Consider the following 25,244-nt stretch of genomic DNA (forward strand, 5'->3'; position numbering starts at 1 on the left):
ACAAAAAATCTTTGAAGTCTTTTAGTAAAAACGTAGAAGTAATGCCTTTTTTGTCAGAGTTTAGTGGCTCATCCAACTTTACAATGGCCAAAGTTGACAAAAAAGTCCTAGTAAAATTTAGTGGATAAATAAACAAGTATTTATTTCATAGACATCAGAGCAGGCGGGAGGGCATGAAATGGGTACGTCCGGTACACTTTGACATTACAGTGTGACCACTGTTTTTAAGAAAAAAAAAAAGACTAAACAGCGTTCAGAGGCATCCACAAATGTGATGACTCTTACGATTTGATGCTTTTGCTTTGTTTAACACGAGTATCCAACATTGTGACAACATTTACCAGTCTAAAAAGAGGGCATTGATCATAGGTCCCCCTTTAAAACTAATTGTGTGAATAAATAGCATTTATACTGTTTATCTTCATAATAAAGCCACATTTCTGTCACATGTTTTTTTTAGGTTATTCAAATGTTTATAAAAAATGAAGACTATCAAAAACAAAAAAGCAGTAAATTTTTAAACATTATATTTTTGGACATTTTATTGCATGCACATTATGACAAGCCACACCACACCTGTTATGATGATTGGCCAAAGTATAGCATACAGGTACAACGGATATAGATGAATTTCATTACAAACAGAACAATGACAAATCAGTCAAACAAAAAATGATTTGCAAAGACTTTCAGTTTCACCGAAACAAAAGGTATCAGGTTAGCGTGCTATATCCGGGCATTTGGCATTGCGCCAGACTGCGATTACATCTTTGCAGGTGCAGTCAAAGAATCTTTACAAAATCTAAAAGCAAGCTCACTACAAACATAAAAGTATGAACAAAAACATGGAAGCACGATTAACGCCCAGTGGAAACTTAAATTAATGTGCATAATGAGGTGTCAAGCAAGAAGAAAACATAGAAGGATGCAACAGGAGGCATCCACCAAAAGAGTTAAAACAATCTAGAACAGAAATGTCAACATGGTTTACGTAGCATAGCAAAGACACATCCACACTATCCAGCGATCAGTACGGATGGGTATCGTTTACATTAATACCGAAATCGGTACTTCAGAAACAAAGCCAGAACTGATACCAAAAACAAATGTAATCATGGGTTTTTATTTTAAAATATTTTGTGGTAATGCACGTTGAACTGAATTGTAATTTTAACACTTAAATAATGTTAATAAATTCATCAAATAGAATACAAAACGCTGCATATTGTAATGATCATCACAGTGAATGTGCAAAAAAATGCTCATGTATGCTGTTTCACCGAGATCCTTTTGTCAGACAGGATTTTATTGTGAAGGCCGGGAGTGTGCTGTGGGTCTATAGAGCGCTTTATGTTTTGAAGAGACACGAGGCTATGTTCAGATAAAACGGTCGACTTCCTGCCTGCCGTCCTTTCGTCACATTGAGTCTGCTCAACATTGTCTAACTAAACCCTCATCACACTTGTTAAAGATGTTAAAGTCAACAATTACGATGTTTGTAATTCAACTTGTTCACTTTAACCATGATTGGTGCATAAAGAAATGTGTTGTTGTGATGAGCGCTGTGGTGTAATGTGTGGTGCGGTGGTGGATCTGATGACCGCTGTTGTGAAGAGGTACAATAACATTTAAAAAAAAGCATCAGACTTTGTGTCTTGGTTTTAGAATCTATAGTTGTTTAATTTTTGGGTCCGGTTACTACCATGTGTGCACGCTGCCACCGGTGCCATTTTCCAACCTAGTTTTCGGTACACATCCCTAGTAATTAGCAAACGCCGCAGCTAAATTTTAAATAGCGCTGATGACTAATTCCATGCAGCTGTGTGACCACCAGTGCAAAGCAAAACTGCTGCCAATGGTCTAAAAGAGAAAATGGTCAATACAAAATAAGAGCTTGAAAGGACATTATACACAACGGAAAACAAGATTTTAAGTCCAAAATGTATATTATGGTGAGTAGTATGTTTTAGCTTGATTTGAATTATTATGTTATTTGGAGCTGTTAAAAAACAAATGCATAATGAATATGATGATGAATGAATAATCATGATACATAATTAATTTAAAAACTGTGACTGGTCTGAATAGAAATGTTCATCATATTAATTAAGGGACGGCGTGGCGTAGTGGGTAGAGCAACCGTGCCAGAAACCTGAGGGTTGCAGGTTCACTCCCCGCCTCTTACCATCCAAAAAATCGCTGCCGTTGTGTCCTTGGGCAGGACACCTCACCCTTTGCCCCCGGTGCCGCTCACACCGGTGAAATGAATGATGAATGAATGGTAGGTGGTGGTCGGAGGGGCCGTAGGCGCAAACTGGCAGCCTCGCTTCCGTCAGTCTACCCCAGGGCAGCTGTGGCTACAAATGTAGCTTACCACCACCAGGTGTGAATGAATGATGGGTTCCCACTTCTCTGTGAGCGCTTTGAGTATCTAACAATAGAAAAAGCGCGATATAAATCTAATCCATTATTATTATTATTATTATTATCATATGACAGCCATAATAAAATGGTTAAATTCACAAAGTGCGTATTTTCCTCCCTGTTAAATATTGCTTGTAGAATGGTGAGCCATTCACCAAAATGATGAAGTTGGGTGTACCCGCCTTGACAAAAAACCTGCAACAGAAACAGTGTATCAGGAATAATGTCAAGTACCGGTAAGTAATTATTCCATTTATTATTAGGCTGAATTTTGGCAAGACAATGTATTCTATGGTTATACTGTGACTGCTGCAAGGAATGTTTTCCCTCATGCAAGGTGAGACAAAATTATATTAAAAAAAATTCAGATAGGATAGATAGCATACACAGTAATAGATACAAAGCACTAATATAGACATTGTTTAATGTGAATAGGTAATTTCATAAAGATATGTGCATAAGTCATTAGTAGAATCAGTAGTTTGAGAATTTAAAATGATGTGTGTCTGAATACTTACGGAGAGCTACATTTTGGACATGTTTACCTTTTATGTTGTAACACACACAAAAGTGTTGTTTCTGGGTTAAGTTTGTAGAGCACCTCTGTCTCCTCATCCTCAAAGAACACCTACGAAGTAAAAAGATGAATAGTAATCAAATCAAATATGGTTAAATTGCCACTTAGTGGAGGCCCTTAGGGATAGTTTCGTTCACTTTGGTCTAAAAGCGGCAAATTTGGCACAGGTGTAGCTCAGGGCATACTTATAAATAATAATGATAAATGGGTTATACTTGTATAGCGCTTTTCTACCTTCAAGGTACTCAAAGCGCTTTGACACTATTTCCACATTCATCCATTCACACACACATTCACACACTGATAGCGGGAGCTGCCATGCAAGGCGCTAACCAGCAGCCTTCAGGAACAAGGGTGAAGTGTCTTGCCCAAGGACACAACGGATGTGACTAGGATGGTAGAAGGTGGGGATTGAACCCCAGTAACCAGCAACCCTCCGATTGCTGGCACGGCCACTCTACCAACTTCGCCACGCCGTCCCCGATGATTTTGCTGGGGCGCCCGCGCCGGTGACCTTTGGGGTCGCCACAGCGGCCAATCAAATATGGCCGCCACTTGTAATAGCTTTTGTCTCTAACATTTGAAACAGATGAGCTACAAATGTAAACTTGGTGTATATTTCATGTGTCTTGACTATTAGAAATGTGTTGGAATGCTCATTTTTATTTTTGGGTGTGTCTAGACACCTAATTAGCATATTTCCAAGTGGCATTTTGCTATTCTGAAGACACTGGACGTATCTTGGCCATTGTTATGAGTAAAACCTGGTGCAACATGCATGATTCCTTTCTAATGTTTATATGACATTTTTTAAATTATTATTATTATTATATTTTTTATTTTTTTTATTTTTTTTGGGGGGGTGGGGTTGTTGTTTTTTTTACCCAATTACTGGACAAAAGCTGCTCCAAGTGTGCGCATCCAGGTTAGTGTGCTGCTGGACCCTCATAGGCTTTGAGGAGTCCTGGTCCTTGAAGGACAATGTCATTGAATACTCTTAAAGGTTCAGGAACAGATACCGTAAGACAGTTGGAAGGTAAGGTGCCATCAAATTTGTCTCCTGGTTGTAAACAATACTTGTGTAAAACCAAGGCAGTCCTTGTCAACAAAAGTGCCTCATCTTGATCAATCTGATAGGAGGGTCATTTTTTTTATATGGTGCCTTTTGCGTCCCCAGTATAAATCATGTCATATTTTCTCAAAATATTTACAATTGCTCATTCCATTAGTTTCTTTGTGTATGGTAAATTGTTGTCTATCATAAATACAGTGATATGGGCTTCAAACATTAGAATATATATTTTTTAAAGCTTTTGTTAAAGTTCTATTATGCGATTTTGCCATGTCCCTGGTGCTGTTTATTCAACTTTAATCTAGCAAATAACAAATAAAAACATATATTTTTAATTTTTTTTTGTTATGATATAATTATCATAGACAAGCTCTCTTTAGTCATATGGTGTATATTATCAAAATCGTAAAAAGAATTACAAAAAAATAAGGTTCTATGTCTGTCCCTGTGGTCGCTGTCCACTCTGTTAAGTTGCGTTACTGTCCCTTTAAGAAAACAACCACATTTGTCAGTGACATCATTCTCATCAGGTAACATCACACCAGTGGCGGGAAACTCAACTCTGGTAAGCTGTGTGGTTTTTTAGCTCTCTTACTATCTGATGTTGATGTTTTTATGAAGTGAATTTAATGTGGTTGAACATAACGTGTCCACTCTGTTAGGCCTAAATAATAAGGAGATCAATCAAATTGAAATTTTTCAAAACATGTTTGTGTGAAATTATAGATTTCTTATCAATTATTCAAGTCCATGCTAGCTGTTATGTTAACACAGGCAGGCTGAAGGCTAACTTTAGCTCAAAATGTCCACCGTGTTAGTGTCCACCGTGTTAGCCTCATTCAACTAACACGGTGGACATCAACCTAACAGAGTGGACATGTATATAGTAATGTTGACTTATCACAATGTATATGTAGTGCTATTATGCATTCAACAGCAGTTTCTTTCATAATTCTTGGTTAATCATCACTGCTGTTGCAAAATATCATATACAGCAAATACATTGGTGTTAAAAGTACAGTGTTAATGCTTTTCAGTGTGAAGTGTTACGATTTCAGTGGTAAATTCAGCATGTTCTCTCACCAATTCACAGCAGAAGCAGCATAGTATAACGGATAAGGATGCAGGTTGGCATGTGGGAGATTCCAGTTCAAATCCACCCTACAGCAATCATTCATTTTAAATTTAAACTAAATTTGATTATAATTAATTTTAGTGTAAATATAACGTTTTAGTGTTACAATGCCGGGTGTTAAATCAGCTTAAATGTGGTGTTAAATCTAGACACCTCTCTGTGTTAATTGTATTGTAGTCATACTATAATTAATAAAATGCATTCAATCACATTCCGGTTTTATCTGAATTTTGTCCACTATGTTATGAAACTGTCCACCCTGTTAGAGCTATGTCCACTCTGTTATGTTAGTATTCTTTCACTGAAACGTTTAATGAAAATAAAATATATCAACTATGTACTTGTAGTTACATAAAGATATGTAAGGGGTTGATAATAATGATATAACATTTTAGTAATTTGTATCATAATTCATATTTCTTAAGAAATGAAATAGATTAATATCCCCCGTTCTCAAAAATGCCCTTGTTTTTCTCAATATATGCTAATTAAAAATGTATGTATTCTAAAAATATATCTGCTTAGATTGAGGGATATACAATCCATATAGGAAAGTCATTATACAGGCAATCATGCACTGAAAACACATGTATGCTGTTATGCATATGTCCTTAACAGAGTGGACATATCCCGTGTGTCACCTCTCATTAATATAGCTAAATATACTATGATTTAGGTGCCTGAGTTCGACCAATATGTTTTTCAGCAAGTTACATATGTCATGTATACAATAGAACATAAAAATATTGGTAAATCAACTATTTATTTTTTACAAGTTATGAAGTCCAAATGGCACCCTATAAAAAAAACGACCCAGGAATCATGGCATCTAGCTACACTGTCTGCCACTTTTTGCTTGCTTGCAATGTATGTCTCCCTCCCTTTCTGGTGTTCACTCCAGTCAGGCAGAAAAGAGAGGAGATGTGTCTTGAATCTTGTTGTGTGAGGTTCATTATAACAACAGACATGCCCACGTTAATTCATAAGGGTTCTATAGAGTTGCCTTCAATTTGAAATTGTGAAGGAGCAATCTGAATCCTCAACTAGGGCAACAATTTGCGCTATAGTCAGAGGGTCAAAGGTTTACCTGAATTCACTGGTAGACGCTTCTTCTTCTGATATGCTGGAAGATGATTTATGTTGTGCAACTTGTGCTGCATATCTCAAGTTCAGATAACATTTGGTATCCTAGTACACACCTGCTGCGTGCACATCAGACGCTTGAGTAACTACTCTCCCAAGAAGTTTAAAATCTTTACTAGATTCTGCCCAGCCTTTCATTTTGGAATCAACATTTTTTGTTAATGCCTTGTGCAGATCTTTCATATCCTCCCCTTCACATATCACACAATGAATACCACTGGTCGGGGGATGACTTGATCGAAGCTTTTTAGGACTTAATAAGGAGGGGACAGCATGATCCTCATGCTTTCGAGCCCTTTTAACACGAGAACTACTACAGTAGCTTCTGCAGCGTTTGTGGTATTTGGCCTTATTTAATACAAGTGTTGATGCGATACCTGAACCATCATTCAATTGATCAATTGTGACATTTATACATGAAGGTATAGCATTCGCAATTTCAATGAAATCTTTGAGATCCTTTTCTAGCGACAAAAGTCCTTCGCTTTTGGGTGTTTGTAAGGGGTCATCAGACTGTAATTGCCAGAGACAACATAAGTCTCAATTGATGCTGCTGCTGCTACTATCACTATCAGATGAATGGAGGCTATATTGTTTGATAATAGCTACATTGAAAAAAGTTGATGATTTTCACAGTGTTCGATTAGGCAGTAGAATGACTGTCCATAGATAAGCTCTTCTGTATGATTTTCACATCAGGAGAAGTCAGGAGACACAACAATAGCCTGTCGAGGGACCAAACTATTATCACACTGTGTGGATAAAAGTCTTCTCTGTAAGATACGTTTCTGTTTCTGTTGAAACAGAAACCTATAATACAGGGGTGGGGGGGGGGCACTGACTTTCTCTACTTTTAGGTTTCTGTTTCTGTTGAAACAGAAACCTATATTACAGGCGGGAGGGGGGGGTAACACTGACTTTCTCTACTTTTACTAATGTTATATATCTGTAGCTTAACATTCTATCTGCGTTGAAATATATGTGCAATACATTTTGGTAGATAATGACTATGTTGTTAATATCGAAATCAAAGAGCTCTAATAAATAAATGATCATAAATCTGATCAGTCCAGTATGTTTCTCATGCTCAAAAAACCTAAAATAGTTTACCAAAAGTATCAAAAGTTAAGGTACACCTAATTTTTACATAGCCGCCATCTTGGAAATATGCTAATTAGGTGTCCAGACACACCCAATCATAAAGATGATTTTTCCATCATATTTCTAATTGTCAAAAAACATGAAATAGACACCAATTTAGGATTTGTAGCTCATCTGGTTCAAATGTAGAGGCAAAAGCGTGTTCAGGTGGTGGCCATATTGGATCAGCTGCTGTGGCGACCCCAAAGGTCACTGGCGCGGGCGCCCTAGCCAAATCATTTAAGTATGCCCTGAGCTACACCTGTGCCAAATTTGGCGCTTTTAGACAAAAGTGAACAAACACACCCTAAAATCTCCCTAAGGGCCCCCACTAACTGTTTACAATAGTATCCAACTGTGGCCACAAATGGGTGTACTCGTGCTGGTGAGGTTTTCCATATTTAAAAATGCTGATTGGCCGTTCTGACTAAAACATCCAGGCCACAGCTGGACCCTTCTTTGTGAGGACTACCTAAGTTACTAAAAACAGCAACAGTGGTCACTAAAGCATACAATCTCATTGCAGTCAGTAAGAAAAACACAATAGCAATACTGTCCGATTGTTCTTATGATTTTTTTGTAAGTAATGATTTTCCTCTTTTCTGATTTAAATGTTGTTACAATGTTGGATACTCGTGTTAAACAATGCCAAAGCGTGAAATCATAAGGTTCGTGCATTTGGGCGTGAGCTTTCACGCAGTTTATGATGCCTCCGAACGCTGAGTTTCGCAGTCTTTTTTCAAACAGTGGTCCATTTGTGGCATACTTACGTGGACCTCCTAGTACAGGGGTCGGCAACCCGCGGCTCCGGAGCCGCATGCGGCTCTTTGACCACTCTGATGCGGCTCAGCTGCATACTTGCCAACCCTCCCGATTTTCCCTGGAGACTTACAGATCTCACTGCCCCTCCTAGAAATCTCCCGGGGCGAATATTCTCCGATTTACACCTTAACAACTAAATTCAGGGCGTGGCTTAATGGCACTGCATTTATTGTCCTCTATAACCTGTACAAACAATGTGCCAGCCCGGCCACATGTTGTATGTAGCTTTTACTTGCTTACGTAGGAGACAGCAAGGCATACTTGTTCAACAGCCACACAGCTTACACTGACGGTGACCGTGTAAAACAACTTTAACACTGTTACATTACAAATATGAGCCACACTGTGAACCCACACCAAAAAAGAATGACAAATACATTTCTGGAGAACCTCCGCACAGTAACACAACATAAGTACAACACAACAAATACCCAGAATCCCATGCAGCCCTAACTCTCCCAGTCTACATTATACACCCCCGCTACCACCAGCGTAGCGGGGGTGTATAATGTAGACTGGGAGAGTTAGGGCTGCATGGGATTCTGGGTATTTGTTGTGTTGTGTTTATGTTGTGTTACGGTGCGGAGGTTCTCCAGAATTGTATTTGTCATTCTTTTTTGGTGTGGGTTCACAGTGTGGCGCATATTTGTAACGTAACAGTGTTAAAGTGGTTTTATACGGTCACCGTCAATGTAGGCTGTGTGGTTGTTGAACAAGTATGCATTGCTGTCGCTTACGTGTGCAAGCAGAAGCTGCATTCAGCATGTGGCCGAGCAGGTACGCTGTTTGAGCAGACTGTAGAGGGCGCTAAAAGCAGTGCCCTCACGCCCTGAAATTCGGGAGACTCCCGGAAAAATTGGAAGAGTTGGTAAGTATGACGCTGTCATGTGCCATTCATTTAAAACTCGCGGGCCGCACTTACATTAAATTTTCATATCAAGGTGCGGGCCGGGGCGTGTGTCTGAGACCCCTGGTTAAAACATAGCACAAAGCAAAAAAAGCTTTGTATGCAGTGTTATTTCATTTTACATTTTCAATAGAGTTTTGTGGCTCCCATTGTTTTTTTTAATTTGTGAAACTTGTCAAAATGGCTCGTTGAGTGGTAAAGGTTGCCGACCCCTGTCCTAGTACATGCTGTATGCCTGTACTCTATGCCTGCAACCTTGTGTGACATACCTTCTAATCTCTTGTCCTGCCAACTGTTCCGATGTCTAAAAAATGTATATTTCCTTGTTCGTCTACAATATCTTAAATGGGACAGTTTTGTCAACATTAGCCACTACAGAGTTGGATTAGCCGCTAGCCTCCAACGAAAAAGACATCACCATTTGCTTTGAGAAAACCGAAGTGAAGGTAGGATTAAGTATTATTTTTCTTTAATCGTGGCAATAACACTGATATGTGAATGTTTCAGCTTTTTAAATAATATCGTTTTTGAAATATCTTTTTGTCATCCATGTTCCTGTCCTTGTAGTTTCCATCATATATTGACAAAACTCGCAAATGATCACTAATGTCAGGTATAAGTAGACCACTTGTGGTGTGTGAGGGCAGCACGGTAGTGCATGTGCCTCACAATACGAAGGTCCTGGGTTCGATCCCCGGGCTTGGGATCTTTCTGTTTGGAGTTTGCATGTTCTCCCCGTGACTGCGTGGGTTCCCTCCGGGTACTCCGGCTTCCTACCGAATGCAGCATCAGCCCCCCCCGTGACCCCGAAAGGGACAAGCGGAAGAAAATGGATGGATGGATACTTTTGTATTAATCCAAGAATGAGCTGGTGTGCCTAAAGTTGAGACCGGTAAATTGATATACGGTTTATTTTCGATTGTGTTTGAAAAAGAAAATAGTGGTAATGTTCGTCTTCACATTTTGAAAAGATAAATTCTGGTACTTTTGGAAAGGGCGGGCCGTAAAGGGTTTCAATTGCAATCGAAAGGGACACTTACACACACTAATCGTTTACAAACTCAGAAAGTAGGTCAAAATGGGACTGTGGAGTAAAATTTACGCAGAATTTACTCCTAAGCATATCTGATACATATTATCTAGACCACAAGGAAGTACGTTAAATGAACATTAGAATCATCTTGAGCTGCAGCTATTGAATATTTTAGTAATCGAGTATTCTATCGAATATCCCGATCGATTAATCGAGTAATCGAATAAATCATATCTTTGCTTAATTAAGGTTGAAATATACATGTTAAGCCCTCAATTATTGCGTTTGGCCTAATTGTCTTTTATTTCCTAAACGCCTGTTTTCATTATTGAAAACTGACACACACAGCTGAAATGGTGCCGTTTAAACATTGGTTTCTCCACGCAAATTGACTTAGTTGTGATTTCCCTCTCTGCATGAAAGTTTAAAATTAGCATGTATTAATGCAGTATGAACAAGAATGTTTTAATGTAGACACATAGAATCGTCATACTGGTGTGATTATATGAATCAAGTGTTAATTCAAGGCTAAGGCAAAATATCGAGATAAATATTGTGTATTGTGACATGGCCAAAAAATATTGAGATATTAATAAAAAGTCATATCGCCCAGCCCTACATACACATCTAATAAATACACGCCATCATTATTGAAATTGCACTTTTAACACATGTGCATTACAAAAAAATAGCAACTGTCCTCTGTTTTCCCTCACACAGATCATGGCACCCACACACCACAGCTCTCATGTGCCCTCTATTGTAGCAGTCGTGCAGAAACTTTTTTCTTACTAGTTAAACTCAATAAACAATTAATCGAAGAAACAGAATATAAATAAAAGCTTGATGTTTTTATTTTCTGTTGTTTGGACTATTAAAAAGCCCTGTTCTTTAGTCTTGCTACCAAAATATTACAAATCTAAAATTGTTATAAAACACAACCACACCAGTTTTGAAGTTGTTGCATTGTCTCTCTGTCCGCTTCAGGGTTGATTTTTTAATTTTCTATTATTAGTTTTTAAATAATAATGACCTTGAGCCTTTTATCTATCTGACCTGCTTTTATTATATCGACCATCGCGGATCCTGAAGTCCCCTGACTTTCAACTTCCAACAATATTAACAAAACACCAAGAAAAAGAACAATGTTGAGGTGACATTTAGCTACTATGGCCCCCACCTGTAAAACAGCCTACCAGAAAGCCTTAGGAATGCAGAGACTTTTGATATTCTTGAAAAAAGGTTAAAAGGTTTTTAATCAGGCTTTTACTGATCATTTTAAACTCTTCTTAGGTTCTTAATTTGTATTCTGTTATTTTCCATATTACGTATTAATACTACTACTACTATTATTTTCAATGATTAGTTTTCATTCATTAATTTATATTTTGTTCTTTACATATATTCAATATTAGGCTGCAGCCCCCCCGTACCCCAAGAGGGACAGGCAATAGAAAATAGATGGATCCATCCCATCCATCCATTTTATTCAAAATTATTTTATAGATGAAATAAAATGTTGAGTTATTCTTCATTGATTTTCCCCATCCTTATTGCCATGCCATGTCTTAATATTGTCAATAGTGCTGTGAGTTTTGTTTTCATTCTTTAAACTGCTGTAAATCATCCATCAATTTTCTACCGCTTGTCCCTTTCGAAGTCGCGGGGGGGGGCTGGAGCCTATCTCAGCACTGTGTTGCAATTTGCCTGTGCATGAAAAGTGCTATATAAATAAAGTCTGGTCTATTTAAATATGTATCATTTTATGGATTGTGTTTCATTTCCACAGTCCTGACTGCATCGTTGAAAAATGTGAAGATATGTTCAAAATAAATGTCTGTTACACCAAAGAATGAGTTGGAAATCAAGGGTAATAAAATTAACGGGCAGGGCTTTCATGCTTCCATGTTACTATAAATCAAGTGTCTGCAACTTCTGCTATCAAAAGGAGTCATTTTACAGCCTTTTCCACTAAAAAAAAAATAGTATAGAGCTGCAAAACTTAACACAGCTTATATATATATATATATTTTTTTTTATAGTAGAACCAATGTGAAATTAAACTTGTTTTTCTTTTTTCTTTTTGAAACTATTAATGGTTAGCTAACTAAACTGAAGCTGAACTGAACGCACAGACTTCCAGTCTTTTTTACTTGCCTTCCCTGCACCACAGAACTCAGCCTGTGAGCATTCACGGCCTCACAGTCAATCAGAAATTATAGAACTCTTTTTAAAAATGCAAACTTTTCTCATTCTGGGGTTAAAAAAAAATCTGAGGGAGCCACAAGGAGGCAAAATTGCTGCGGGTTGCAGACCCCTGCTATTAATCAATCTGTTAAGAATTAGAGGACACAAACCTGCAAATTCTGCAGGTGGTATTTTCTGTCAACATCCCAAGGTGGAAGTTCTTCCCCAAACATGACAGCAAAGTGCTCTGAAAAACTAACACAAGAAAAGGACATCATTGATTTTGTAAAAACATTTTTTTTTAAAGTAAATACAGGTTTTCCGATAGCATATATATATATATATATATATATATATATATATATATATATATATATATATATATATATATATATATATATATATATACATATATATATATCTATATATATATATATATATATATATATATATACATATATATATATCTATATATATATATATATATATATATATATATATATACACATATCTATATATATATATATATATATATATATACATATATATATATATATATATATATATATATATATATATATATTTTTTTTTTTTTAACATACAATAAAATACTAATATTGGAGGCTTAAGTATAGGCCAGACCTGGGCATTCTGCGGCCCGCGGGCCGCATCCGGCCCTTTGTGCGTCCCTGTCCGGCCCGCGTGAGGCCAATTATAAATTACAAAATAAATTTTAAAAAGTATCTATGTCGAGTGTGCAATACAACGGTGCTGCTTTTGTTTTGAAAATCGTTATTTGTATTACTTCCGTGTGGACGTATGCGTGTGCGTGATTGTGAGTGAATGTGAACAGCTGCAATCACAAATGACAAAATAAAGTTGAAAAAACATCTATGTCGTGCGCGCAATACAACTGTGCTGCTTTTATTTTGAAAAGTATTATTTATGGGCGTGTGTCCGTGTGTAACCTGCGAGTGAAGGTGCACATGCAGCGACAAGTGATGCACGGTTTACACCAGAGATGCTAAAAAGAGAAAAGTTGATGAAGAATGGCGTGTTTTCAACAAGACATGGACTGCAAAGCAACGTTCCCTCTAAGGTGCGTGCCTGCGCAATTACGCACTGCTCAAGCGTCCGCTGCGCGCACCAAATATATGCCGCGCACCAAATCAAATCCCATCTGAATTCTAAACAAAATAAACATATTTATTCTATGTAATTTTGCAATGCAACTTTGAGTGACAGTGACAACAAGCGGCCCTAACGGTGTTCGTCAACACCGTTCAATTGAACACCGTTCAATTATTGTAACGTCTATCGAGATGCTTCGAGGACAGGAATTATATCGATCACTTTATTGAGCGAAACTGTTTATATTCGGATATAACCACACCAAAAACATGAGTAAAACACTTCTATCTCGAAAAACTAGTCATTTTCTGCCGTACAAACCAGGCCAAAACCAACTTGTCATCTGTCACCAACACGCATAGCACTAAACCACTGGTGCGTTTATGGCCACACAAAAAGTCGGACAACTCAAACACCACACAAAGTTACACTATGACTCCTCAGTCCTACGTGTGCTTATTTCACTGTCATTTATTATTAATGTTAATTTATTTATATTAGTCATGGAATGCTGTTACACACACTATGTTGAAGTATTACTTTTATTATTAATTATTATTATTATTATTATTTATCTTACGGTATATATCAAAAATAATATTGAGCAAAATTTAATTGAAATATTGTTGATGTGGCCCTCCAGCAGTGCTCGAGTTGCTCATGCGGCCCCCGGTAAAAATTAATTGCCCACCCCTGGTATAGGCTGATACCAATATGAAGCCTGTATATCAGCATCAATCATACTTTTATCAATTAATATTGTACTCATAGACCAATGGTAAGTATGACAAACACTAACCTGAAGACAAATATATGCTTTTGTCGTCGAGTGTTATTTGCTTTTTTGTCAACACCAAGTGGCCACAATAATTAAGCTAGGATCATGTTGCAAAACGTTGAATGATGCAGACGTGTTTGTTAATGGATACTTTAACACATTTCTGCCTTGGAGACTTTGTATGTGTAACTATATGCAACTATAATTTTTTGATACTTCTTTATATTGACAAATTGTTGTGTTAGACTGCAATATTGTTCAATTAAGGACACTTACAATGTATGTTCTAGCTTGTGTGCTATCATGTGCCTAGCGGTTGTGTAGGTGCTAGCTTCTAGTAGCCTATGATTAATTTTTGTAAATGACTTCACTAAAATACAAGAAAAGATCAAACTTGCGCGTTTATTGGAGGACATTTAGCTGTTAAGTGGCTATCCAACTTTGCACAAGTAAATGTGCAGCATGACTGGTTGCGTCGGTGCTAATATCGGAGATTTTAGATGCATGTCGATGTCATCCATTTTTTTGCTGATATCCGGTTTCAATATCGGCTTGGGACACCCTGTAAAATAAAATAAAGTAGGCAAACCATGGGTCTGCATCAGATTATTGAACTAAGCGTAACCATTTTTATTTTTTTGTCACATCTGTTTATTTTCTAAGGGATAATGCGTATTTTAAATAGTACCAGCCTCCAAAATGTAATGTGTTCAACCATGCTTAATTCTAATGGTTTACCTGCTGCTTTCACTGAAAGCAGAGATGAAATCACTCTGCTGATGTTCAGGATACAGGAACAGTACAGGCCAGTGCATGGAGCCGTGCTCGTCCAGGAAGACTTGAGCCCCTGTTGCCTCATGTGAGTTGAGACCGTCCAGACTCAAGTTGGCTAACATGTCTGAAGTTTCCTCGTCTTCATCCGAACCAGACTGACGAGGCTTTGCAGATTGTCGGAGTTTGATGCCCCGTTCCTGCAAGAAAATGTGACACACTTGTCTGAGAGGCACCCTTTTACAGATTTCCTCCTCATCAAGGAATAAGTATTGCTTTAAAGATGGTGTAATATTTAATTGAATCACCTTTATAGCAGCCATAAGAGCCTCTTTCTCATTATGTAACTTCTTTTCCTTGACCTTGGCCTTTCTGGAATCTCTATCTGCTGCTCTCTGTGATGGAAAACAAGCATGACAAAATGTATGGTTAGAAACAGAATATTCAACAATGACAAGGCTTTAATCAGCATTTAAGCGTATGTCCTCATTTCCCTCTCGCAGTGTGTGCAGGACTGTGGGGATCACTTTGTATTTTACTAGCAAACATACATCTGAAAAATATCAGCTGCTCAGAAGTACAAACTGTGGCTCCAAATTGTCTGTTAGCTGATGGGGTACAGTCTACAGCAGGGGTGTCAAACTCAAATACAGAGTGGGCCAAAATTTAAAACTGCACATGCACAAACATGTGAATGCAATGCATACTTAATCAACAGCGATACAGGTTACACTGAGGGTGCCCGTATAAACAACTTTTACACTGTTAGAAATATACGCCACACTGTGTGAACCCACACCAAACAAGAATGACAAACACATTTTGAGAGAACATCCGCACCGTAACACAACATAAACACAACAGAACAAATACCCAGAATCCTTTGCAGCACTAACTCATCCAGGACGCTACAATATACACCCCCCGCTACCACCAAACCCCCCACCCCCCACACACACACCTTGTAGCGTCCCGGAAGAGTTAGTGCAGCAAAGGGTATTTGTTCTGTTGTGTTTATGTTGTGTTACGGTGCGGATGTTCTTCCGAAATGTGTTTGTCATTCTTGTTTGGTGTGGGTTCACAGTGTGGTGTACATTTCTAACAGTGTAAAAGTTGTTTATACGGGCACCCTCAGTGTAACCTGTATCGCTGTTGATTAAGTATGCATTGCATTCACTTGTGTGTGTGCAGAAGCCGCACACATCATGTGACTGGGCCAGCACTCGTTGGACTGGATGAAAAGCAGACGTGACTATTATTGGGAGGGGCAGTGAAATTGGGAGTCTCCCGGGAGGGTTGGCAAGTATGAGAATTAGCAGTGAATGAGGTGTTAACCCGGCACCGCCGCTGTATATAATCGGCGGGCCAGCTCCAGTGTTAATTTGATATCGCCTCAAGGGCCAAGTGAAATAACACGGCGGGCCAAATTTGGCCCGCGGGCCAGAGTTTGACACCCATGGTCTACAGCAACGGTGGGGATCAAGGCCTTCTGCATCACTACCCCTTTTCAGAAGCAATCCAGTTTGTGTGGTGCTTTTCTGACGTTGTCCATGATTGACAGTTTAGCATGCTCGACTGTGGAACACAAATGAGAAGGTCCCACTATATGCTCACCTGAGCAGGCGAGCGAGGAACACCGAGGCTAGCTCTGTAACTCTTATTTGCAATCATTTCAGTTCCATGAGGAAATAGCAGATTTCCCACCAGGGTCATCTCTGGTGGGCTTTTTGCACTTTTCCGACGCAGTGGCGGTGAGAACAGACAACGGCTTTTTTTTGTTTTGGAGGTTGGCATTGGGAAGCTTCTTTGCTGGCGCGGGCGTCTTCATGGGCTTTTAAGGCATTGCTGCTGGCGGCGTTTCAGGGTGGCAAGTTAGGTATTTGTCAAAGCCAAGTGTTTTTTTTCCTTCCTCGCGGAGTGTTTGCATGCATTTGGTCCGCGCAGCATGTGAGATGTCTTCCTCTTACGAAGTAAAGAAGTACCGCACGGCTGATGCCATGTTTGTTTACACTGTGAAGTCCGGTGACCGTAAGGGAAGTTGGGACCTCCTACAAGGTAGGGGTGCTTGATTTGTATACCCCAAATCACTTACAGCACAATATTAGTAATCTTGCCTCATTTTATTTTTTTTATCGGTTATCGGAGCTATTTTTTAAGTTTTCAGCTTATCGTGTTAGAACAAAATTCCTAATATCAACCCAATAATTATTGGCTCATCCTACCAAAAATAAATAAATAATCAAATGGCATGAGTGTTTACCACAAATACATTCTGACCAACACTATTAGATTTTGTGCCACCTGTTACACCCTTGCTCATAAAAACATTGTAATGTTGTAATCCTTGGGCTGGAGGAGTTCTCTGGACTTCTGTCTTCATGAATATTAAAGATAAAATATTGACCATTGTGTCCTTTTTACATATAACAAAAGTCAGCGGCCGCAATTTGTTTAATTCTCCAAAAGCAGTGATTTGGGCAAACAGAGACTGTTTGACTGACACAAATCCTTAATACCGAATAAGAACTTGAAAGGCCTGTAATGATTTTAAGGTATTTCGATTTGTGAGTACCGCTACCTTTTGTTTGTCTGCTCCAGCTCTCAGCTCCTGCAACTTCTTGTCTGAAGGATGAGCAATAAGCCCATCTTCACACCACTGAATGGCTGCCACAAAGTTACACAGTTCAATGCAACACTGAGCACCTGCAAACATAACCACGGTTGAAAAAAAACTTTACAACTACAAATGAAACATCAAGTATTCTTCAATTATATATGATACTGTATGTGTACAGTGTGTGTTGCCATTTCTGGTCCATGTTCAGAACACACAACTGGAACATGGTCCAATAACAATAGTGACCTGTTAACTGTGTACAAACAAATTACAGCAGTAGAAAAGGCATGATAAAGGCATAAGACCCCAAATTAAGATGCACATTATAACCTGATGTTAATAATGACAAAAATAGAGATTTAAATGACAATGAAAAATCCTCCGTCCATCCATTCATTTTCTACCGCGTGTCCCTCTCGGGGTAGCAGGGGTGCTGGAGCCTATCCCAGCTGCACTCGGGCAGAAGGCGGGGTACACCCTGGACAAGTCATCACCTCACCACGGGGCCAACACAGAGAGACAGAATGAATACAAAACCGTAGATTTAAGACTCTTTGAAATAGAGACATGATGACAATTATGTACTTTTATTTCTTTGGGGGGCATAGTAATTTGGGTGCCACATCCGACCGACTCAAATTTAAAGATCATTGAATGATTCAATTGGTTATTACAATTATAAATCAAACAAAAACCGGATCGGGGCTCAATATTAAATACATATTTATTTAAAATACATTTATTTTGAATGCCCTTTTTTCATATACAATGTTCTGAAAAAAAAAATAAAGTCAACAGTACAAAATAACATAAGCAAAACCAACCAGACTATTTCCTGAGTTTTTAAATAACAATGACAAAAAATATTATATGATCATATTGATTTAATTACTCTAGTGTAGATTGCATATTGTTACTATACTTGGTTTATTGCAACAATCCTCCTACCCCTGTTTACGTACAAGAGCTCCAGCTTAGGGGTTAGCTGGCTAGTTAGTTGGCTTCTTGTACCCTCCTACAGAGCGTAGTGTAACATGTTTAGCCATTCTTCATCCTCAAGTGATATTACTTGTAAGAAACAGTTTATTTTCTGCCATGGAGGCAAGAATTAGTGACTTAGGAGCGGCTTCGCATTGTGGAGGGACGTTAGTTTCTTTGCGTTGAGGACGTGGTTGTCAATTGCCGCGGACAAATGCATTACCACAATATGACGACAGTATTAAAAGCTCTATCGTCTGCCAAATTTATATCACGTATATTATATATTGTCTATATCACACAACCCTAATCACGATGATTCAAAGAGTGCACCAATTGCAACCAATCAACCAAAAGGGTGCAAAGAAAGTGAAAATTGAGGGCCTGGTTTGGGCACAACAATTTATACTATTAATCTCTGCAATGTATTTCATACCCATTTAATGTACAACATACCTCTAATCAAGGCCTTAAGATGCTTTGGTTTGATCTTCTTTGCAGCTGTAGCGTCATTCAGTGCAGAGCGCATGTTGCCTGTATATAAAAACGTATATACATAAAAATTATTAAAACTCACATCATCTGCGGCACTGGTCTATGAGACATGTCCGTGTCATTTTATCCCGCCATTTTCTAAATACAGATTTTCATTGTAATGTTTAAAAGGGGACACTATACCGATATGAAAGTGTGCCGCCGCTCGGTTGGTAAGAAGAACCGTATCCAGCTCTTGGTCACCACAATTCCTCTTTAAAGCAGCCGTGTATGCCACGATAGCCTTTAGGTAGTTCTTCTCTTTGAAAAAAGCATTTCCTTCATCCTTTAAACTCTTCGCTTGTTCTGGAAGAGAACATTAAAAAGTGTTATCATCTCTATCTGAGTTTGACACATCAGCAACATCACTCACTCAATCAAGTTTAATTACAGATGTCTCAAAGGGCTGCACAAGCCACAACGACATCCTTGGCTAAGATCCCACATCAAGGCAAGAAAAACATCATTTTTAGAATTAAAGGCCTACTGAAACCCACTACTACCGACGACGCAGTCTGATAGTTTATATATCAATGATGAAATCTTAACATTGCAACACATGCCAATACGGCCGGGTTAACTTATAAAGTGCAATTTTAAATTTCCCGCTAAACTTCCGGTTGAAAACGTCTATGTATGATGACGTATGCGTGTGACGTCAGTAGTTAACGGAAGTATTCGGACACCATTGAATCCATTACAAAAAAGCTCTGTTTTCATCTAAAAATTCCACAGTATTCTGCACATCTGTGTTGGTGAATCTTTTGCAATTTGTTTAATGAACAATGAAGACTGCAAAGAAGAAAGTTGTAGGTGGGATCGGTGTATTAGCGGCTGGCTGTAGCAACACAACCAGGAGGACTTTGACTTGGATAGTAGACGCGCTAGCCAACGCTAGACGCCGACCGCACGGATGATCGGGTGAAGTCCTTCGTCCTTCCGTCGATCGCTGGAACGCAGGTGAGCACGGGTGTTGATGATCGGGTGAAGTCCTTCGTCCTTCCGTCGATCGCTGGAACGCAGGTGAGCACGGGTGTTGATGAGCAGATGAGGGCTGGCTGGCGTAGGTGGAGCGCTAATGTTTTTATCATAGCTCTGTGAGGTCCCGTTGGTAAGTTAGCTTCAATGGCGTCATTAGCAACAGCATTGTTAAGCTTCGCCAAGCTGGAAAGCATTAACCGTGTATTAACAGGTCCATGGTTTAATAGTATTGTTGATTTTCTGTCTATCCTTCCAGTCAGGGGTTTATTTCTTTTGTTTCTATCTGCATTTAAGCACAATGCTATCACGTTAGCTCCGTAGCTAAAGTGCTTCACCGATGTAGTGTCGTGGAGATAAAAGTCACTGTGAAAGTCCATTTTGCGTTCTCGACTCTCATTTTCAAGAGGATATAGTATCCGAGGTGGTTTAAAATACAAATCCGTGATCCACAATAGAAAAAGGAGAAAGTGTGGAATCCAATGAGCCAGCTTGTACCTAAGTTACGGTCAGAGCAAAAAAAGATGCGTCCTGCACTGCACTCTAATCCTTCACTCTCACTTTCCTCATCCACGAATCTTTCATCCTGGCTCAAATTAATGGGGTAATCGTTGCTTTCTCAGTCCGAATCGCTCTCGCTGCATTGTAAACAATGGGGAAATGTGAGGAGCCCTTCAGCCTGTGACGTCACGCTACTTCCGGTACTGGCAAGGCTTTTTTTATCAGCGACCAAAAGTTGCGAACTTTATCGTCGATGTTCTCTACTATGGGGGTTAAATCACCAAAATGATTCCCGGGCGTGGCGCCGCTGCTGCCCACTGCTCCCCAAGGGAATGGGACAAATGCAGAGGACAAATTTCACCACATCTAGTGTGTGTGTGACAATCATTGGTACTTTAATCTTTAAATCCTTTCAGCAAAAATATGGCAATATCGCGAAATGATCAAGTATGACACATAAAATGGATCTTCTATCCCCGTTTAAATTTAAAAAATTCATTTCAGTAGGCCTTTAAGAAACCACAAAAACCTACATTTTTGTGGTACGCCTACCTTCTGGACTTCTGTCTTCATCATGGATAATAGCCTGGAGGCAAGCTAACTCTGGATATTCCATGGGGTCAATCTCTTCTGGGGCTGTTTTCATGAACATGGGAATTTTGTCAAACTCCTGCATGACAACAGAGCAAATGGCTTAGATACAGTGTTAATTTCCTTGACCAATAATTTTCGTCTTAGTCTTCATCAAAAATGTATTTTCCCCTGATGAAAATAAGACAATAACGAATCAAAACAAAATGTATGATGACTACGACAATAATAAAACTGACATTTTTGTCAACGACAAATGAATACAAGACGAAAATGTGACAGAAACTAAATTAAATCATTTTTGATTTTGTCCTTTAGATGAGTGGGACAAGTTTGGAATATTTCTAATCACAGCGCTTTAACAGTGTACACATGAGGGAGGGGCCAACTGTTAGTTACGAAGGAGAGCCAATCAGATGCTGTTCTTTGTTAGATGAGGAAGTTGAATTTCTCACTACAAAAAGAATATTGTGCGGATTTAATATGTTCCACATTGTAAATGTGTACACGTGAGAGAAAGTGAAGAGGACACATTTGATTTTTGATGCTATATGATGTCATCATCGTGACATCTACACAACTGTAACTTAAAGCGACTTGCTGCTCCTGGTTCTCCCGCATTCATAAACAAATTATAATGAAGTAACTCCGTTTCACAACACACATACATACCTGCTTTGACAGAGACGTAACATAAAAAACACAAAAAAGTGCCTGAAAGATATTTATTGGCATTCGCTATTGTAAGAATTATTACTGACCATAAATCATGCTACTTTTGTGTTAAACAAATGCTTTGCAGGTAGTCTAAGTAAATGTGCTTTCAAATAAACTTAAAAGAGGCCCTATTCCTTATATTTTAGTCAAATAAATGTATTGTAATTTTGTTGACTAAAACTACACTAACACTAAATCAATATAGATGACTAAAATTAGACTAAAACTAAAATACATTTTTGTCAAGAGACTATGACTAGAACTAAATTAAAACTGCTGTCAAAATGAACACTGCCCAAATTGAACCCAATGTTGACACATTTTCAAAGTCATGCAGCAGATTCTTCATTCATCATCACACTTGTGAAAACTGACACAGGTAGCGATCACATAATACGTAACGTAACTATTGTCAAAATACATCCACTGAACAGGTGTATAGCAGCAGATATAAATGTCTGATTTGTTTACGTTTTCCTAGTTGAAGACGTATTGTGTTACTCATATCATATTTACATTTAGTAGTTGCAAATTACATTATCTGGAAAACACAATCATAATACAAGTTCACTAGAAGAGAAAGTCAAACACAAATACAAATAGACGGAATAGAAATTGAAAGAGTAAATGAAACCAAATTTCTAGGTATAATGATTGATGATAAATTGAACTGGAAACCTCATGTAAAAAATATACAACATAAAGTAGCAAGAAACACGTCAATAATGAATAAAGCCAAACATGTTCTAGATCAAAAATCACTCCATATTCTCTACTACTCGCTAGTGTTACCATATCTGAGTTATTGTGTAGAAATATGGGGAAATAACTACAAAAGTAACCTTCATTCATTAATGGTGTTACAAAAATGATCAGTTAGAATAATACATAATGCTGGATGTAGAGAACATACCAAACCCTTTATTCATTTAATCAAAAATACTGAAATTCCACGACATAGTGAATTTGCAAACAACTAAAATTATACACAAAGCCAACTATAATCTGCTACCCAAGAATATACAACAATTCTTCTCAACAAAAGGAGAGAAATATAATCTTAGAGACAAATATAATTTAAAACATTTGTACGCACGTACAACACTTAAGACCTTCGGTATATCAGTATGTGGAATTAAATTATGGAATGGATTAAGCAAAGAAATCAAACAATGCACTAATATGATCCACTTCAAGGAACTCTTCAAACTTAAAGTATTTACAAAGTACAAAGAAGAATAACCATGATACACATTCTCAATGTATTTCATCCAACCATTCATTTTCAAGATAATTTTACTCATCTCACCATATGAAATATAACTTACTTCACCAATTATTATTTATGTATTTATTATTACTTATGGAGTATATTGTGAATAAATTGAGAAAAGGGAGTGAACAAAAGTTTTAGCAACTGTTATGTAAAGGAATTGATTGATTGATTGTAGATTGCACAGTACAGTACATATTCTGTACAATTGACCGCTAAATGGTAACACCCGAATAAGTTTTTCAACTTGTTTAAGTCGGTGTCCACGTTAATCAATTCATGGTAAGGGGTAGGATTAAATAAACTCTGCTTCTTCCTACTCCTTTTCGAACATGTTGAATAGAGAAACTGGAAATTGTGATGTATCATGTTGTGTGCATGCATGTGTGATGTATCACGTTGTATGCATCCATTTTTTACCGCTTGTCCCTTTTGGGGTCGCAGGGGGTTCTGGAGCCTATCTCAGCTGCATTCGGGCGGAAGGTGGGGTACACCCTGGACAAGTCGCCACCTCATCACAGGGCCAACACAGATAGACAGACAACATTCACACCCACATTCACACACTAGGGCCAATTATGCATGTTTGAAATAAACTCAAACTCAACTCACAAAATAGCTGGCTAGCACTGGAAATAAACCGGCTGAGATAGGCTCCAGCGTCCCCGAAAGGGACAAGCGGTAGAAAATGGATGGATGGACTAGCTTTACTGGCTAACCACAATAGTACGCAAATATAACATCATTCGTAAATATAAAAACACCATTAATATATGTTACGTTCGAACCTGTTCCCATTTGTCCTCGCTGAAGGCATTTTTGTATTTATAGCGCTTGAACGCTTCTCCGAAGTCCTCGTCGTCGGAGTCATTCTGGAGAGCGGAGGACGCCATGAGTGGTCAAATCTGTCAAGTCAACAACCACTGTCAGTATTCATTCTTAACATAGGCATATGATATCCGTAATAACAATGTCAGACGTATGCCGTAAGATTATTTTGTTGTTAATACTGCGACTGATACGTGATCAATTTTCAATAAACAACAAAAATAATTGCACGTGTATATGTGGCACGACGGAGCAAATAATCCGTGTGGAAACACGGTAGAGTAGGAGTCTGTTCCATCCCCGTCCAAACGGTGGTAAAAAGGTCAGTCGCTATGTCTTGGTCGTTGGATAGTATTTTCATAAATAGGAATTGTAAACAATTTTTTATTGGTGTATATGAATGTCATTTTAAAATGAAAATAGAATTGGAAAAACAACGCATACTTCTTCAATTTCTGTATTAAGGAGCAATAACAAGATAAAAAAAAAAACGGTTTGATTGTATGTTGGTATTTTATACAGCCAAAATAAAAACACCCCATTCATCAGAAACGAAAAAAACGGACCCAAACAGATGTTTTTTTTTAATATCCCGACACTGGAACCGGAAGTTGCTATTTGTTGCTATTTGAAGTATCTCGTTGAGTCGCGGACTGACCTGGAGGAAAAAACATATGGTTTTTTTTATTGAAACTTTTATTAGTAGATTGCACAGTTCAGTACATATTCCGTACAACTGACCACTATATGGTAACACCCGAATAAGTTTTTCAACTTGTTTAAGTCGGGGTTGTAACCTGCGTCAGTAATACCAGATGATAGTAACAATAATGACGATTTTATATAAAAACGTAGGATACATCAATAACGACACCCCGTTTTTTCCACCAAGGCCGTCTGCGGCATAGACATCTTATAAGTAGATGCAGCATTGGCTGCTGTGACACGAGAAATCCGGCCGCCATCTTGAAGTGGTGATGAGGAGCCGGCGAGCAGCCTAAACTGACAGTTGACTGGTAGAAAACAAAGATGCCGGCATCTTCGTTTTCTACCAGTCTACGCTGGTGTTCAGCGTTTTCCTGCTCAAATGAGCGGACTGTTGAAAAT

General features: G+C 38.3%; 1 protein-coding gene across 1 annotated transcript; it reads right to left on the reverse strand.

Annotated features, from left to right (window-relative positions):
* Positions 1–2,383: 2,383 nt before the first annotated feature.
* ttc4 (tetratricopeptide repeat domain 4) lies at positions 2,384–24,434 on the reverse strand. The gene is made up of 10 exons (XM_062027558.1): positions 24,098–24,434; positions 21,281–21,398; positions 19,394–19,555; positions 19,172–19,249; positions 17,699–17,823; positions 15,429–15,515; positions 15,088–15,320; positions 12,611–12,695; positions 2,970–3,052; positions 2,384–2,619 (listed from the first exon to the last, which is right to left on the reverse strand). Exons 1-10 carry the CDS (start codon positions 24,200–24,202, stop codon positions 2,520–2,522), a joined length of 1,176 nt encoding a protein of 391 aa, XP_061883542.1. The 5' UTR covers positions 24,203–24,434; the 3' UTR covers positions 2,384–2,519.
* Between the last annotated feature and the right edge of the window lie 810 nt (positions 24,435–25,244).

The sequence above is a fragment of the Entelurus aequoreus genome, linkage group LG19 (genome assembly GCF_033978785.1).
Source record: "Entelurus aequoreus isolate RoL-2023_Sb linkage group LG19, RoL_Eaeq_v1.1, whole genome shotgun sequence".
In the NCBI taxonomy this organism is placed as follows: domain Eukaryota; kingdom Metazoa; phylum Chordata; class Actinopteri; order Syngnathiformes; family Syngnathidae; genus Entelurus; species Entelurus aequoreus.

What these genes read in the sequence shown, in the direction of transcription:
- ttc4 (XM_062027558.1), bottom strand. Translation starts at nt 24,202, where the DNA reads ATGGCGTCCTCCGCTCTCCAGAATGACTCCGACGACGAGGACTTCGGA. An exon ending in CTGGAGCAGACAAACAAAAG is followed by an intron (nt 15,516 to 17,698) that starts GTAGCGGTACTC and finishes TTTCCATCACAG; the next exon opens with AGAGCAGCAGATAGAGATTC. An exon ending in GCTTTCAGTGAAAGCAGCAG is followed by an intron (nt 12,696 to 15,087) that starts GTAAACCATTAG and finishes TTCTTGTGTTAG; the next exon opens with TTTTTCAGAGCACTTTGCTG.